At 35.4% G+C, this 18469-nt stretch overlaps 1 protein-coding gene across 5 annotated transcripts in view; it reads left to right on the plus strand.

Annotated features, from left to right (window-relative positions):
- HACE1 (HECT domain and ankyrin repeat containing E3 ubiquitin protein ligase 1) overlaps nucleotides 1-18469 on the plus strand; it is a 104070-nt gene that overhangs the window by 30020 nt on the left and 55581 nt on the right. For 3 of the 5 annotated variants that reach the window (XM_012438445.2, XM_012438446.3, XM_012438447.2), the window contains one exon: nucleotides 13979-14061. The exons of 1 other annotated variant lie outside the window; for it this stretch is intronic. In XM_012438445.2, the coding sequence (XP_012293868.2) occupies nucleotides 13979-14061 (83 nt within the window). Of the gene's footprint in view, nucleotides 1-7520; nucleotides 7540-13978; nucleotides 14062-18469 lie in introns of those variants that run through there. One more of the 5 variants, XM_021670515.2, reaches the window with a different exon arrangement.

The raw sequence follows: 18469 nt of genomic DNA on the forward strand, positions 1-18469 counted from the left end.
ACTCAGTGGCAAGTCAGAATGGCCTTTCTGTTGTCTCAGAGTAGCAACTTCTGCATAAATTCATCAAAAAGTCTTCAGAACTCTTGTCCATGTAGATATATACCAATGCATGTAAGTTTCAAGATTTTATTTTTAAGCTTAGGAGTTTACATAATTCTGATTATATATATTTTATAGAATACGATAGAAAACTTTAAATGGGAAAGAAACTCCATTAAAAAATAAACCACATCAGCTCTTTTCAAAGAGGCATGGATGATAAATCCTTTGAAATTTGCCTTCTAATCTCATTTTAGAGTAAATCTGAGGAGTGCATGAAAACATTTTGAGCAACTAGCTAAGCGCCCTGTAGCTTTGTAGAATATGTAATGAAATGCTGTATTCTTGCTTCAATGACAAGAAATGCTTTTTCAAATTTATATTACATTTTTTAAGGATAAAAGATTCGGAAGAAAGATTCCTTTTTTATCATAACTAAGAAATTGAGTAATCTTAATTATGATTTCATATAGATGCAACTGTTGCGTTAGAGGTAAAGATAATAAAGATCTCATTTTCCTTTTGTTGGAAGGAAGTGGTTTGGGCAGTTGAAGAGTGAACTCTGTTTTTGTCATTGTAGCATAGTAGCACCGTTATTTTAAACTACTTCTATCCCTATTTAATAATGATGAGATGAAAGAAATCACAACTTCTTAATAATTTCATTTTTATGTAACTTTTCTTAGAATAACTGTTTAACTCCGTTCTTAGCTGTATAATATCAGAATACTGGTGTGTCTTCGGGTACTAATTTGAAAAAATCATTTCAGAGTTTGGTTATTCAACTGGAGATGATATAATTTTACTGGTGATATTATTAAGAAAATGTTGTGAATCCTTTGGAAGGCATTTAACAGCAGTAATAACTACTGGCTGCTATTATGATTGTTATTAATATGCATGATGTGATTCTGTAAAAGTACACAGATTACTGTCTAGACCTTTTATTCATTTATGCTCATACAAGAAGCTGGGCCCAATGTGTTGTTTGATTTTTAATTTCAGTTTTAGAAAGTTGAGTAAAACCTAACACTGTTTTCTCTAGGTATGACGTGCTAACACTTTTTGGACCATGAATTAAACCTAGTTTTTGGTAACTTTTTTTATAAGATTTATGAATGTGTTGAATTGTCAGAAATGATTGATTACAGTCTTCTTGGAATATCATGGATTTAGAAACCCTAGAGAACTGTCAAATGGTTCAGTCTAAATTTCTGTAAGTTAGATTACATGGCAGGATTAGTTAGGGACTAATCTGTAATTTATTTAAAAATAAATTTCATTTTTATCAGAATAAACCTTATTTTCTTAAGTTTATGTAACTAAATACAAAGCTTCACAAACAATATAAAATGATAGTTGAACTCCTAGTATTAGACTATCTTAGATAGAACTGACTGCATTTTTTTACTAAAATCATAGACTTGTTAAGGAACAATGCTCAGCAATGTTCAGTCAGCTCTCTTGATATCGTTAGCCAGCTTCCAGGTTTTTCATCCAGTTACTGGACAGCCATGCAAACTTAATTGAAAACATTTTCCAGACATTAATTAGATTCAGCCTTGAGCCACAAAGGTAGGTAGACTAACATTTCAGAGTATATTTCTAGGTTCAGAGTAATTTTATTTATTCTAATGCTAGAATTCTCCTTTAATCACTTCTAAGAAGTTGAAGCAAATAGTAGAAAGTTCTCTTACCACTGTTACTTTTATAACACAACTAGACAATAATGATTTTTGATGGTTACTATGTAATAGTTCAAAGTTCTCAATAGGTGAAGGTGGACAGGTTTCTAGAGACCTGTGTAAACCAGTCACTGATTAATGAGTTGGGAGTTTTTGTTAGTGTATAAGTTATATGTGCATTGCCATAACTCACGTCTTCAGAATTATTTTTAATAAAAAAATTAAGGACTCTGTTTTTGTTGTTTGTTCTCCTTTTAGCTAGTGATAATACCACAACTTTAATTTTTACTTAGAGTTTTATTATTGAATATCTATTCCTTTTTACTTTGATCAGTGTTTTGAGAGTTGACATTGATAAAGTAGGGCTGCTTTGGATTTCTTGCTTTGTAATTTATCAGTGTATTGGGCACAGGTGGTCTTCGTTAGTCACTGCTTTCAATTAAATGACTTGAGATTGACCTACACATTAGGTTTGTACGTTCATTTTCCACTCAGGATATTGTTTTATCACTTGAAAGGTTATGAAGTCTGTTGAAATATGTTGTTTCTTCTTAAGGATGTCTTGAGGGCCATATGAAAATACCCTATGTTTTTCTTTTACGGTTTCTCTGCAACAGTTTCTTATTTTGTAAGGAGGAGGGAGAAATCCCATTCTAGATAATCAATGACTAGGAGAACAGTTTTTTTTGGTAGGGAGTGGAGGGGCAGAGTTGGGCAGGGAATTTGCAATTCTAAATATTTTAAAAAGTGTCTTTTGTCGATCCAGTTTTAGGCATATAAAGTGATTTCAATTCAGTGTAGCTCTTAAAATTATATTAGCTCGAAAAATACATAGGTAATCAGCTGTCAGTAACACATTTATATTGGCATGCTTTACATGTTTACATTTAGTAAATTGTAAGCTAACTGTGCTCAATTTTAGCAAGTAAATGAGAAGCCATAAAATTTTAAAAGTAGAAGTTATGACAATCATTTGAAATCACAATTGTTATGCTTTTTATGGACTTTATGACTTACAAATCAGTGCACAGTTTTCACAAAATTATTTGTGTGTGGGATTTTAGGGGCAAGAAATTTGCTAAAATAAATTGAATCCAAATCCTAGAAACTTCTGGTTTATTTTTCTGGATAGCACTGATCACCATCTGGTACATTACAAATTTTGTTTATTTACATCTTGTCACTTTATCTTCCTTTTCCACTATAAATTTGAAGGCAGGGATTTTTGTCTGTTTTGTTCATTGTTGTAATTCAAGTATCTAGAGTAGTTCATAGCACATAATTTAGAGCAGTGGTCCCTAACGTTTTTGGCACTAGGGACTAGTTTCATGGAGACAATTTTTCCACAGTGGGAAGTTGTGGGGATAGTTTCGGGATGCAAGTGTTCCACCCCAGATCATCAGGCATTAGATTCTCACAAGGAACTTGCAGCCTAGATCCCTTTCACACGCAGCTCGTGTTCCTGTGAGAATCAAATGTTGCTGCTTATCCAACAGGAGGCAGAGCTCAGACAGTGAGGCTCATTTGCCTGCCACTCACCTCCTGCTGTGTGGCCCAGTTCCTAACAGCCCCTGGGTTGGGGACCCCTGATTTAAAGTAGTGTATAACACATTATCTAGAAGAGGGCATAGCACATGATAGATAGAGATTTTTGTTGAAAGGTGGAAGAAACTGGTGGAGGGTGTCCAGATTCTTGGCATTTTGAACGAAGAATTGGACAAAACACATAAAGAAAGATTGAAGCAACAAAAGCAGAGATTTATTGAAAATGAAAGTACATTCCACAGCGTGGGAGCGGGCCTGAGCAGCTGCTCAACGGTCTGGATGCAGAATCTTCTGGGGTCCAAATACCCCCTACAGGTTTCCCCTTGGCCACTAGGTGTTCACCTCATGTAAATGAAGTGGTAGCCCTGCAATCAGTCAGATGCTGAAGGAAAGTTACAAAGATCACACCCCATGCAAACATCTGATTGGTTATGGGAAGCAACCAATCAGAGGCTAAAGTGAAGTTACAAAGTTGCACTTCTGTGCAATCTAAGACTTGACCCTCAGTCAGTCTGTATTCTGTATTGTTGATATCTGCAACCAATCAGGGGCTGAAATGAAATTAGAAGATTACACTTTTATTGCAAACGTCTGACTGTAAATTCCAGTTGTTAAGACCAGGCAGTAAATACCTATCAGTTGCCTTTTGCAACCAATCAGTGGTAATTTCCTTTCCCATCTGCCTTGAAAAAGAGGTGGGGGTTTGCAAAGGGAATAGTCTCTGGTCCTTTTGTTACTTAGGCATGGAAAGTTAGGGTTTTCCTTTCAATTTATTTCTAGGAAGTCAGTGTGAAATGGCCTTCAGTTCCCTGCCTCCAGACCCTGTTCTCCTGCCTCAAAACCACTCAAATGCAGTATCGTTTTGATGAATATTTTCTGCCATTTTCTTTGTGTTTCTGAATTTTTTGTTTGCCACTTTTTTCCTTTTATATCTTTAAATGGAGTGTATATTGATAGTGCTGATTCTTGCAAAAGGTTGTATCTGATTTGTTTGTATCTATTGATGAAAATCTCTCCTTTTGAGAATCCTTAGGGATTTTAAAAGTTTAATCCAGAATTTATTCTCTTGAATTATGTTGTGCCTTATGTTTTGATACAATTTAAAACTCTCAGGTAGTGTTGTTTATTCAAGAGCTTTTATGTATTTATTTTAACTTAATAAATGCTCAGGGTGCATTTTCTTCTACCTAAGTTTTAACCTTTGGACACACATTAGCAGTTTTCACATAGTGGAAAACATTTATTATTTTGTAGCACTTCAGAAGAGTATATGTGGAGTCTTGAAACTCTGCTGTTAAATTCCAGTTGTTAAGACCAGGCAGTATATACCTTATTCCAGTTCTATATAGCTATTTATCATTCACGATATATCAATATCGTATGTGTGTATTGTCAGCGAGAATATAATTTTTGTGGTTAGACCTTTTGCTTTACCATTGAAATATTATTACTCTGGATTATCTGAGAACAAGAATCCATTTTGCACACTAGTTTATGTCCAATTAAAGAGTAATAAGGAACTCAGGAGGGCTCACCTTCTGAACATGGCTCAGTAGAAACAGCCAGAATAGTAATAGGGTGGGTTGGATAAGCGTTACAGCTTCTTTCTCTCAGCCTAACACCAAGTAGATCTTCCTTATTCTTTTTACTACTCACCACTGTGCAGTCTGCTAATTGTTGAGGTGAGTACATCTTAGGTTCCTTCTGTACTTGAATTATCTTTACTTGCTGTCCTCAGAGAAATGACTGGAGAGTTTTTTTTAAACTGTAATTAAGGTTGTCTGTGACTTTCTAGCAGCTTTTCTTATTATGTCATTTAATCAATATTGACTGAATTCTGCGTTTTCATTTCCCTTCCTGTTTTAGAGCTTTTACAGAAAGAAAACACCAAGCAAACATCTTTTTTTTTAAGTCACAAAGATAGATGACTGCACTCATTTCATTGCTGCAAGGCAATTTTTTATTCTTTCAAATTCCTTTATACATTTTTATCCTTATTCTAAGGGAAGTAGGTTTTTTTTCTGTTTTTTGTTTTTTGTTTTTTATTAGGGGGATGGGAGCAACATTTAATCTACAAGTGCATTATTGAAAACTTTAAAAAATACATTTATTTTAATAGGTACATATTTTGAGGATCTTAATTGGGCTAATTCTGTTAAAATAGAAAAGTAGTAAGATTTAGGAATGGAAAATAAAATGCTGGAACAAGTAATTTCCAGTTTTTTTTTTTTTTTTGGAGACTCAGTCTCGCTCTGTTGCCCAGGCTGGAGTGCAGTGGTGCAATCTTGGCTCACTGCAACCTCCGCCTCCCAAATTCAAGCGATTCTCCTGCCGCAACCTCCCAAGTAGCTGAGATTACAGGCGCCCGCCACCACGCCCAGCTAATTTTTGTATTTTTAGTAGAGACAAAGTTTCACCATGTTGGCCAAGCTGGTCTGGAACTCCTGACCTCAGGTGATCCACCCACCTTGGCCTCTCAAAGTGCTGGGATTGCAGGTGTGAGCTACCACATCTGGTCTCCTATTTTTTAATCAAGTGTTTTCTCTCTTAAAAAAAATTAATTTCTTTGTAGGATATATTAAAAGTGATGGCAAAAACCACAATTACTTTTTCACAATACAGGCTATGACAGTTTATGTTGTAAATAAAGCTTTTTTTCTATGATTTGTTGGAAGTTTGTCTCATCACTTTGTTGAGAACAGTAGAGGAATATGTTAGTCTAATGGCTACATTGTTTTTATATTGTAAGCTCTACAGTATAAATAGAAATACAGAAACACTATAAAAAGTATATGGTTAAAAAATACCATTACTTTTTTTTTGGAGACAGAGTCTTACTCTGTCTCCCAGACTGGAGTGCAGTGGTGTAATCGCAGCTCACTACAACCTGTGCCTCCGGGGTTCAAGCGATTCTCCCATCTCAGCCTCCTGAGTAGCTGGGATTACAGACATGCACCACCACGCCTGGCTAATTTTTGTATTTTTAGTAGAGACGGGGTTTTATCATGTTGACCAGGCTGGTGGTGAACTCCTGACCTCAAGTTTTCTGCCCACCTTGGCCTCCCAAAGTGCTGTGATTACAGGTGTGAGTCACTGCACTTGGCCCACTTTTTTTTATTGTTTATTTTTTTGGAGACAAGGTTTCACTCTGTTCACCAGGCCAGAGTGTAGTGGTGCGATCATAGCTTACTGTAACCTTGAACTCCTTGGCTCAAGTGATCTTTCTGCCTCAGCCTCCCAAGTAGCTAGGACTACAAGCACACACCGCCATGCCTGGCTAATTTTTAACAAATTTCTAACTTTCTTTTGTAGAGATAGTAGCCTTACTGTGTTGCCCAGACTGATCTTAAACTCCTGGCCTTGAGCAGTCCTCCCACTTTGGCCTCCCAAAGCCCTGGGATTACAGGCATAAAAATAGCATTACTTTAAAACTATACACAAATAGCTGTCTAGGCACTTAAGCTTGACTCTGTAATAGTTATTCAGTAGGGAGTTACTAGGTTATCTGTGATTAACATGGTTTATGAAGATATGACAGATTATCCATAATACTATAGTAATTTGAATTCAGAAGAATTATGCCTATTTTTTGATAAATGGAATAGTGATTATGAACATGGACTTTTTTTTTATTGAGACAGAGTCTCACTCTGTTGCTCAGACTAGAGTGCAGTGGCATGATCTCGGCTCACTGCAACCTCCGCCTCCTCAGTTCAAGTGATTCTCCTGCCTCAGCCTCCCAAGTAGCTGGGATTACAGGCACATTCTACTATGCCCAGCTAATTTTTGTATTTTTAGTAGCGATGGGGTTTCACCATGTTGGCAAGGATGGTCTCCATCTCTTGACCTTGTGATCCACCCGCCTTGGCCTCTCAAAGCACTGGGAATACAGGCATGAGCCACTGTGCCTGGCTGGACTTAGGCTTTAATCCCTGCTTCCCTGTTTATTTATGTGTTGGGGTAAAAATTGCATGATCTCTTTGACACTCAGTTTCCTGCTTATAAAAGTGAAGAGAATATCACCTTCCTCACAAGGTGCATTAAATGAAATGATAAATGCTTATTAGCACACGGTTTGGGTATATATTAGTGTTATTTATGTTATTATATCATTGCATAGTTTTAACAGTATAATTTAGTCACAGGCAGCCTTAATCACAGTTTTAAAAAAACTCTCCAGTCATTTCTCTGAAGACAGCAAGTAAAGATAATTCAAATACAGAAGGAACCTAAGATGTGCTCACCTCAACAATTAGCAGACTGCAAAGTGGTGAGTAGTAAAAAAGTGTCTGTTTATGTCCTTTGCCCACTTTTAATGGGCTTGTGTTTTTTGTAAATTTGTTTAAGTTTCTTATACATGCTGGATATTAGACTTTTGTCAGATGCATAGTTTGCAAAAATCTTCTCTTGTTCAGTGGGTTTCCTGTTTATTCTGATGTCAGTTTTTTTTTGCTTTTGTTGCAATTGCCTTTGGTGTCTTTGTCAGGAAATCTTTGTCTGTGCCTAAGTCCTGAATGGTATTGCCTACATTGTTTCTTTGAGATGGAGTCTCCCTCTGTCACCAGGCTGGAGTGCAGTGGCACGATCTCAGCTCACTGAAGCCTCCGACTACCTGGTTCAAACGATTCTCCTGCCTCAGCCTCCTGAATGGCTGGGATTACAGGCATGTGCCACCACACCCAGCTAATTTTTTTATTTTTAGTAGAGATGGGGTTTCACCATGTTGGCCACGATGGTCTTGATCTCCTGACCTCATGATTCACTCGCCTTGGCCTCCGAAAGTGCTCTGATTACAGGTGTGAGCCACCGCGCCCGGCCTACATTTAAGTCTTTACTCCATCTTGAGTTAATTTTTGTATATGGTATAAGGAAGGGGTTCAGTTTCAGTTGTTTGCCTGCACTGCAGCTAGCCAGTTATTCCAAGACTGTTTATTGAATAGGGAATCCTTTCCCCGTTGCTTTTTTTTTGTCAGGTTTGTGGAAGATCAGATAATATTCAGGGTGTGATCTTATTTGTGGGTTTTCTATTCTGTTTCATTGGTCTATGTGTCTGTTTTTGTATCAGTACCATGCTGTTTTGCTCACTATATCCCTGTAGTATAGTTTTAAGTTGGGTAGTGTGATGCCTCCAGCTTTTCTTTCTGCTTAGGATTGCCTTGCCAATTTCGGCTCTTTTTTTGGTTTCATATGCATTTTAAAATAGTTTTCTCTCATTCTGTGAAGAATGTCAATTGTAGTTTAATAGGAATAGCATTGAATCCATATAAATTGCTTTGGGCAGTATAGCCATTTTATTGATATTTATTCTTCCTGTCCATGAGCATGGGATGTTTTTCCATTTGTCTGTGTCATCTCTGATATTTTTGATCAGTGGTTTTGTAGTACTCCTTGTAGAGACCTTTTACCTCTCTAGTTAGTTGTATACCTAGGTATTTTATTCTTTTTGTGGCAGTTGTGAATGGGAGTTCATTCCTGACTTGTCTCTTGGCTTGATTCTTGGTGTGTAGGAATGCTAATGATTTTTGCATGTTGATTTTGTATCCTGAGACTTTATTGAGGTTGTTTATCGGCTTAAGAGGCTTTTGGGCTGAGACTCTGGGGATTTTCTAAATATAGTGTTATGTCTTCTGCAAACAGGGATAGTTTGATTTCTTTTCTTCCTATTTCTTTGTCCTTTTGTTTCTTTCTCTTGCCTGATTGCCTTGGCCAGAACTTCCAATACTACGTTGAATATGGGTGGTGAGAGAAAGCATCCTTGTCTTATGCTGGTTTACAAGGGTAATGCTTCCAGCTTTTGCCCATTCAGTATGATATTGGCTGTGGGTTTGTTATAGATGATTCTTATTATTTTGAGATAATGTTCCTTCAATACCTAGTTTATTGAGAGGTTTTTTTAAAAACACAAAGGGATGTTGAATTTTTATCAAAAGCCTTTTCTGCATCTATTGAGATAATCGTGGCTTTTGTCTTTAGTTATACTTATGTGCTGAATCACATTTATTGGTTTGTGTATGTTGAACCAACCTTGCATCCTGGGGTTGAAGCCTACTTGATTGTGGTATATAAACTTTTTGATGTGCTGCTGGATTCTGCTTGCCAGCATTTTGTTAGGGATTTTTTCTTCAATTTCATCAAGGATATTGGTCTGACATTTTCTTTTTTTGCTGTATTTGTTCCAGGGTTTGGTATCAGGATAATGCTGGCCTCATAGAATGAGTTAGGGGATAGTCCCTCCTTCTCAATTTTTTAGAATACTTCAAATGGCAATGGTAGCAGCTTTTCATTGTACATCTGGTGGAATTCAGCTGTGAATTCATCTGGTCCTCGACTTTTTTCGGTTGGCAGACTTATTTTCTATAATTTCTATAACAGTAGTGAACACTGTTGCTACTCTCCATCTCACTCCTATTTTGGGACCTTACAGACACAGCTTTTAGGTCAATAATCAGAGGAAAGCCATAATTAGAAGGCCCACATAGACCTTCTCTTATAAAATAGTGACCTAAATACTTGTTTTTCTTATATTTGAAAGCTATACTTGACTACTTGTTTTCAATTTAAAGGAATTACATAGCTAATAATATAGTTTTATATAACACTGCTTTTATTACATAGATTATGGAATTCATGTTGGGATAGAAGTAAATTTAGGTAGACATGTGAATACTATTTAAAAAAAATATTTTATTAGTGTTAAAATCTTCTAATAAGATTGCTAGTCCCTTAAACCCACTGCTCTCTTTGTCAAGTCATGATCACCAGAGGCAACTTTCAACTTTATTTAAACTTTTCCTTTGGTATGTATTTCCAAATGATAAGCTTCCATGGCTCTTTCTCAGTTTATGACTTTTAAATGTTACTTAATCATTTCTTGTTATTGTAAATGATGATTTATAAGTTTTGATTAGACAACATTGGTTATATATATAGTTAAAGTATTATTTACTGCTCAGTCAAGTAGTGAACTGTAATATTCTTCGAGGATGACTATTTTCTTGAAGTTAATAATTGGCTTTGCTCAGTTTTCTTGTACGAATCAGCAGTTCTTCATCTATATGCTCCTATATCCTCTCTTCTACAAAGACAGATTTGTTAGTTTGCTAGTTCCATCGTTTTTTCTCCTCTGTATTAATTTGTTTTCACACTGCTATTAAAAAACTACCTGAAGCTGGGTAATTTAAGAAGAAAAGAGTTTTAACTGACTCACAGTTGTGCAGGCTTAACAGGAAGCATGACTGGGAGGCCTCAGGAAACTTACAATCATGGTGGAAGGTGAAGGGGAAGCAAGCAGCTTCTTCACATGTCAGCAGGAGAGAGAGAGTGTGTGTGACAGGGAAGTGCCACATGCTTTTAAACCATCAGTTCTCATGAGAGCAGCAAGGGGGAAATCTGGCCCCTTGATCCAGTCACTTACCACCAGGTCCCTCCTCCAGTTCAACAGGATATTTGGGCAGGGACACAAATCCAAACCATATCACCCTCTAAATCTAGAAATAATCTTAGTGTCTCTCCCATGTTTGAATCTCCATATTCTAGATTCCACGTCTTCTATTTTGGTTTATTCTCTTGCTTTGTAGGAGGATATACTTCAGTAGCTTCTTGAGAAAAGGTGCATTGAAGGTAATTTTTAACATCTTATAAAATAGTTAAACTTTTTTTTATTTATAACCATATATTTGAATAATAGTGTAGTTGGCTATAGAATTCTGCAGATAGAGTAATTTATCTTACAAATTTGAAGACTTTTCACATTTTAGATTTCTGTGTTGCTGTTGAAGTTTAGTGCCCACGTGATTTCTGTTTATCTCTGGAATCTTTTATCTCTGATGTTATGAAATTTCACTTTGACTCACCTTGTTGAAGATCTTTTAATTTAATAGACCGTACACTTGTTGAGCCTTTTAAACCTGGCACCTCATGTCCTTCAGTTCTGGGAACTTTTTTGGTATTATTTCTTGGTTATTCCCCTTTGGTCCCTCACCCCCTTCCTTTTCTTTATTCTCAGTTTCTGCCATATGTCTCCTTTGATTAACAAATTTTGTCATCTTTCCTATTTTCTACTTTTTGTATTTTTATTCTACTTTGTAGAATTCCTGAACATTTTCTTTTTAAACTTCTGTTGAATTTTTATTTATTCCATTGTATTTTTGATTTCTCATTCTCTGAATATTTTCTACCCAACATCCTTTTCTCATTCCATAGTATAATTTCTTTTCTGTTTGAAGTTATCAGTTACTTTTCTAATTTTTGTTGTTTTCTTTAGTTCCCTTTATTGTCTTTGTAATTCTGAGTTTCATTTTTCTATTTGTTGTAATTTTTGTTTTTCAGGTTAGAGGCCTGCTTCAGTTGTATTTTAAATATTGTCTGTTCATTCTTGTGTAATGGTGAGGCACTCAAATGCTGACTGGAAGCCTTATGTACATGAGTTGAGTTGTTTGTTGACTACTTGGTTTGATTGTGCACCAAGGTTTCTCAGCTCAACACTGTTGATATTTTGGATCTGATAATTCTTTGTTGTGGGGGCTGTCAGCTGCATTTTAGGATGTTTAGCTGCATCTCTGACCTCTACCCACTAGCTGCCAATAGTATTCTCCCTTCCCTAGTCATAAAAATAAAGTTGCCTCATGTCCCCAGGGGGAAAATTTAGCCTTTGTTGGGGACTACTACCCTAGACCCATTGTCCTGAATTGGGGTATTTCTTTATTTTTTATTTTTATTTCTTTTTAGAGATAGGGCCTTGCTTTACAGATAGGGTCTTGCATGAACCACATGCCTGGCTAATTTTAAGCTTTTGTTGTAGAAATGGAATTTCTTTAAATTGCCCAGGCTGGTCTTGAACTCCTGGCCTCAAATGATGTTTCCACCTTGGTTTTCCAAAGTCTTAGAATTATAGGCATGAGCCACCATGCCTGGCCGAACTGAGCTGTTTCACTGGGGACTTTCTAATGCCAGTATCTTTAAGATTCTTTTCTTATGCTAGTCTCCAGAGGAAGCTTTTAATTCCTTCTACTTGACATTTTTAAGCCTGCCTGCTGGATTTCTGGGAGCCTAGTAGAACATGGAGGCTGAAGGTTTTAACTTAATTAGTTATTTTTACCATGGCTTCTCATCTTTTGCTCTACCTATGTTTCTTGTCTACCAGTCTAGAGCCTCCCTGTTCACTTTGTGCAGGAATAAACTCTCCATCTTCCAAGACAGCATAAAGAGGGATAGTAACTAACTGGATGGGATGGGAAGAAAGGTCCTAGGGGAGGGTCTGTTTCTTTTATTGGCTTTCAACTATTCCTTCTGTTTTTAGCTCTACATAACTATTTCTATTTTCCAAGATACCTGGTACTTCCAATTCCTCTTTTCCTTTTTTTTTTTCCTTAATGTGTGTGTTTTGTAGTAAGAATTTAGTTGCTTATTGTTGGAATTCCATTTGTGGCAGTTAGACTTCAGCTTTCTTTGATCTGCTAAGTCAGTTACTATTTCTCCATTTGCTTGCTGTCTTTCCAAAACTTACTGACTTATCTAGTATGCTGTTGTTTTCTTTCTTGTTCTTCTTCTTTGAGTATTTAGTCTTATTATTTTACGGATATTGTACTTTGTTTAAAAGCAGCAATAAAGATGAAGTGTTCGATCCAGAAGTAACAGTCTAATTTCAAACTATTTTATTTTATTTTTAGATATGGGGTCTTGCTCTGTTGCCCAGGCTGGGTGCAGTGGTGTAATATAGTTCATAGTAACCTTAAACTCCTGGGTTCAAATGATCCTCCTGCCTCAGCCACCTGAATACCTAGGCCTACTACCATGACGTTCTACCATGACTAGCTAATTTTTTTTATGTTTTTGTAGAAATGGGGTCTCACTATATAGACTAAACTGGTCTCAAACTACTGGTCTCAAGCCACCTATTGCCTTCTCAGGTTTTATGTTTTTACATTTTCTTCCTTTTAGCAGAAAAAACTCAATGAGGATTTTAGGAATAAAACCATAAAAGTGTTTTTAAAAGGTTTTCAACTGATCCTTAATCATCAGATATGGTATTTTTAAGATTTTATGTTAGCGTACTCTCTCTTAGTATGAGTTAAATGATTGGAGGAGTAGAGCTTAGGGGACTAAGTATACATTAATGGCAATCAGTGAAATTCCTGTATATGCTACTGTTAATAGCAGAAGGGCATCTTAGCTTTTTAAAATGTTGTACTTTAATAGTTATGCTCTTGACTTTGGGAAAGTTATTACTCTGGTGCTTATTTTTTGTTTTAGAGGTGAAAAATTCTGGTATTTAAAGCAGTTTAAATTCAGGTATCTAAAGCAATAGGGTCTAATTCACTAGACACATGTGGCTGTTTAGATTCAAATTAGCTATAATTAAATACAATTAAAATTTTAGTTCCTTAGCTGAACTTAGCCACATTTCAAGTACTTGGTAGCCACATGTGACTACTGACTACTTATGATACAGTGCTGCTCTACAGACTTCCAGATTAACACAGTTTCTATTACATTGATAATTCCACATGTATTGTGTTGTGCCTGAGAAACTTAGAGAGCTTACAGAAAGTTGAGTTTGCCCAGTTATAATAATTGTCACGTGTCCACTCAGTTCCTATGTAGAGCTTCAAGTTGTGGGAAGAACTTTCCTTATAAGGATTAAAATTGTGGTAACTGTATCTTTTGTTTGACTTTTCTGGCTTTACTTTTAATTATTTTTTTCCCCTCAGACAGTGCAATGCTTGCTAGACAGTGGTGCTGATATTAACAGGCCAAATGTATCAGGAGCCACTCCATTGTACTTTGCTTGCAGGTATGATATTTTATATTTCCAGATGCTCCTATTAAAGAATGTTGTATATATACTCTTATTTCCAGGCACACACATTTCTTTGTATTTTCTAAAACTCTCTTATTGTCCCACAAATACTGTGCTCTCTTTTAAGATGAAGTATACTCTCTCTTTTAAAAATGAAGTTTTATAGTTCTATTACTTAACTGCATGAGGAAGTATTTTCTGTTATATTTAATTGCCATTGCTTTTATGTTATTTGTGGGAGCTTTTGATTTGCTTGATTATTTCAATTTTAGACTAAGTACTTATTAACAAAAGACAAATCAGTAATCTGGTAATTCCCATAGTTTACTGTGTTGTGTAACCAGGTCATTTCCAGTGGGATAAGCTGTTGGAATATATCTTCTTCCAGAGCCATGTCTTTTCTTTCTCTGTATCTATAACCAAAAAAAAAAAAAAAAAAAAACTTGAGTCAGTCTTGTTAGATATTGTTATACATGAAGTTATTTTTGTATTTCCATATTGGTTCATTTTCTTGACGTGTACATTTCGTTCGCTTATTCATTCATGTAATCAGCAGATGTTTAATTAGCACTCACTGTGTCATGCATTGTTGTAGGTGTTATAATACAATAATAAACTCTAGTCCCTAAGGAGCTAACAGTATAATTATATACATACAGTCACACACCAACACCCACACACATATATAAAAATATGTACACACATATATATTATATATTATGTAAATGTAGTTTGCAATTAGGAGCAGTTCACGGAACAGTATAGTGATTCCTATTTTTGATTTAAATTATATGAATTGTAATATTTATTTAGGCTTTTATATTCAGATATAGAACTCTCCAGAAAACTCCTGTCTTCTTTTTTCCTGTTTTGTATTATTTTATTGGAGGTTGGTTTTAGGTTGAAAGATCTGCTTTTTTCTTGTTGAGTTTCTTGTTGGGGTCTCTGATGTTCCTTTGATGAGACCGATTCAGATCATCTATTTAACAACCTTGTATTAGAATTCAGGGGCTTTTGGATTTCTACACTTCCAGATCTTATCCAATACCAGCCATTTTCTTACATTATATTTATGATTTGGTCGCTTGGCTAGAAAACCTGTTCCTTCCATAGTGTCCTGAATTTATGAATAATATCATCACTTGATTCCCTGAAATCATATTGTATCTTGAAGGGTTATCTTTAGATCAGACCTTTCTTTGAAGCTCCAGATTTGAATGTCCATCTGTCTGATTTACATCACCACTTAGAAATACCACAGAATCTCAGATATTAACATGTCAAAATAGAGCTTCAGATTTTCCTCGTCAAACATTTCCTCCAGTTTTTTTTCTCATCTTAAACAGTAGAACCCTTATCTTCTCAGTTGTTTAAATTAGAAATGATTAGGTTATTATTTTTTAATTTCTCTGTCAACTTGGAATTTATTAGTAAAGTTCTATAAATTACGCCTTCAAAATATGTTTGGAATCTCAACTTCTAACTCAACCTAAACCACCTTAAAGTTGTTACCTTTTGCCTGGAGTACTGCAGTAATCTCTTCGCTGGACTCCCTGATTCCTATGTTGTTTTCCTCTAATCTCTTTCCTCAGCAGTCAAAGTGATCTTAAAAGAAAAAAAAAAGAATTGGCTCTTGTCGCTTTGTATTTAAGCCCTGTATGTAAAACTTTTCAGTGCCTCTTTGTTGCATTTCAAATATATTCAGGTTCTACCTCGGCCTGTGAGACCTCCATGATTTCACTCTTGTTTAGCTCACTGTATTTTAACCACATTGATTTCTTTGAGTTCCTTAAATGCAACCAACTTAGCAGGCTTTTCTACTTGGTGTTTGTTTTGCCTGAAATCTTCTTCCCTAGGCTTTTTACAGGGCTGACTGCTTCTTATTCATGTTATTGCTAAATTAAGTTACTTTTTGGTGAACAATCTAGGTACGCCTTTCCCCAAATTTTTGATTGCAGTATCACAGTCATTTCCTTCATAGCACTTCCTGTTTTGTAGTTGTTTATTTACTTGTTTATAGTGTGTCTTCCCTACATGCCTGAAAACTCGATGAAAGCAGGAACTGTATTTATTTTGTTTACCACTTTATGTCAAAATGTGGTATAGTGTTTTGCAATTAGATGCTTAGTAGATGTTTTTGAATGAATGAATCACTCTGAAAAATATCTTATAAAAAACAATGCCATTTATAATAGTTGAAAGAATAGAGATATATTAGTGTTGTGCAGAACTGGTATATTCCTATAATAGTTAGTCTGAGCTTAGGGATATGGCCAAAGGATTTTTAAGAAATATTTTCTACTAACATTCCCATCACTTAGTTTCAGTTTAGCAAATATTAGATCTTTTTGAATAAAAATGGTTAAGCAAGTTTGTGATGAAATGTGAAACCAAAAAACAAATTCATTGTTGTAGAAGAATAATAGATAAGGAATGTGGTTCTTCTGCAGGAATACTTTTAATTTTACTTGTCATATCTTGATATAGGTATAAATTAAAAATATAAATAATTCCCAATGTGTTGTTTCTGATAAATTAAAGGGAAAGGAATATCGAAAATAGAACAAGTTAACCCCCAAGACAAATTATAGGGCTCTAAGATAAAGGTTAAATGGAATATATGGTTTTTATTTGTTGAGAAGTATTATTAGATATAATACATTATTTCATATTTAAGTGTCAACTACTGAAACTATTTTTTTGTATTTGAATTTTGCAATTAAATTTAGAATGGTATTAAGATACAAGGGAAAGAACCTAGGTTGTGGAGGCAGATTCAAATCCCTGCCTCCAAAGCTATACAACGTTGGTCAAAATTCTTGACTCCTGAAGCTTTGTTTGTGAAATGAAAGTGCTGATATCTGCCTTGTGAGATTATTGTGATGATTAATATTGGCTTCTGTAAAGCATGCTGCAGAATCTTCAACACTTAGTAGTTGATAGGTGCTCACTAAGCTCTGACAGACTTCTTTCACTCATAAAATCATATTGTCTTCATTTAATTTAGTTGCTCTACAGGGTTTTCTTTCTAAGAAATGATTCTTCTGGCTTAATCTCAGCTCATTGCAACCTCCGCCTCCTGGGTTCAAACAATTCTTCTGCCTCAGCCTCCTGAGTAGCTGGGAGTACAGGTGTGCACTGCCACACCCAGCTAACTTTTGTATTTTAGTATAGACGGGGTTTCGCCATGTTGGCCAGGCTGGTCTCGAACTCCTGACCTCGGGTGATCTGTCTGCCTTAGCCTCCCAAAGTGCTGGGATTACAGGTGTCAGTCACCGCACCTGGCCCTGAGCACTGTTTTATAATGTAGTGCTTCTGTGAGACGTTTTCAGATGGATTTTGACCTAAACTTATGATAGAAACGGTTTTCCAGCCACTTTTCTTGTCTAAATACTCTGGGCAGGACATTATAACTCATGTAAACTATATACCTCATGCTTTCTGTTGTGAAAAATGTAGGCACACATTGATTTTTTTTCCCTCTGCCATCTTTACACACCTTTGTTTTTAGGTCTTTTATATGATTGCTACCAATATTTCAAATCCTGAAATTGCTAGATTGGTTTTATATTCAATCCTGATGTTCCCAATTCCCTCAGCTGGGTTCTTCAAATGAAGGTTGGGATGTATAATGGTTTTCAGGTATTTTCTGTGCCTGTAGATAACTTTTATTCTATTAGGAAAAGCAAGGTTAGTTGGAATTGTATAGAAACAGAAAATTAATGAGACATTAGTGGAGTTTTAGAGGTCTCTAATAGAGTCAGAAAGGGCTAAGATTTAGAATGTGGATTTGTAGCTACTGTGAAGCAACTCCTTTCAATTAGAGTATTCCAAATCAAAGTAGCCATGTAAAAGAGTTCTTAGACTTAAAATTTTAAACTTTTAGCATAGAAATGGACCTTTAGAAAATATGATCTCTTTGTTTTGTAATTCCCAATAATAAATATTTGAACTGCTTGTACTATTTACACTTTGGCCAAATTCTCAAATTTGTAATGATGAAAGAGTCTAAAGTTAGGAGGCTGAAAGTTTTTGAGAAACTAGTTCTAAGTGCTTTAGAAGCCACCACAGGTTTCTTATTAAATTTTTGTCAACTTCTTAGTTTTCATAAAATACATAGGCATTTTCTTGAAGAGAGTATTATCGCAATCAATATTAAAAAATTGAGACTGTCTCAAAAAATATTAACTTCATTTATAAAGAATGATTATCTGTTGAGTAATTTTTTACAGTTATTTCAACTGAAAAATCTTTTATGCAACACTCTGAGCAGTCTGAAAGAGGATTGTTCTAATTGAATTACAGATGAGGCACTTGAGTCCCTAACTGTGTTGTGCAGATTTTGTATATTATTAGCTATTGTTTATTGTTTTAAAATCTATTTTAAAACTTATTCTTATGT

The sequence above is a fragment of the Aotus nancymaae genome, unplaced genomic scaffold (assembly GCF_030222135.1).
Source record: "Aotus nancymaae isolate 86718 unplaced genomic scaffold, 86718_ANA_hifiasm-v0.15.2.pri h1tg000040l, whole genome shotgun sequence".
NCBI classification, from domain to species: domain Eukaryota; kingdom Metazoa; phylum Chordata; class Mammalia; order Primates; family Aotidae; genus Aotus; species Aotus nancymaae.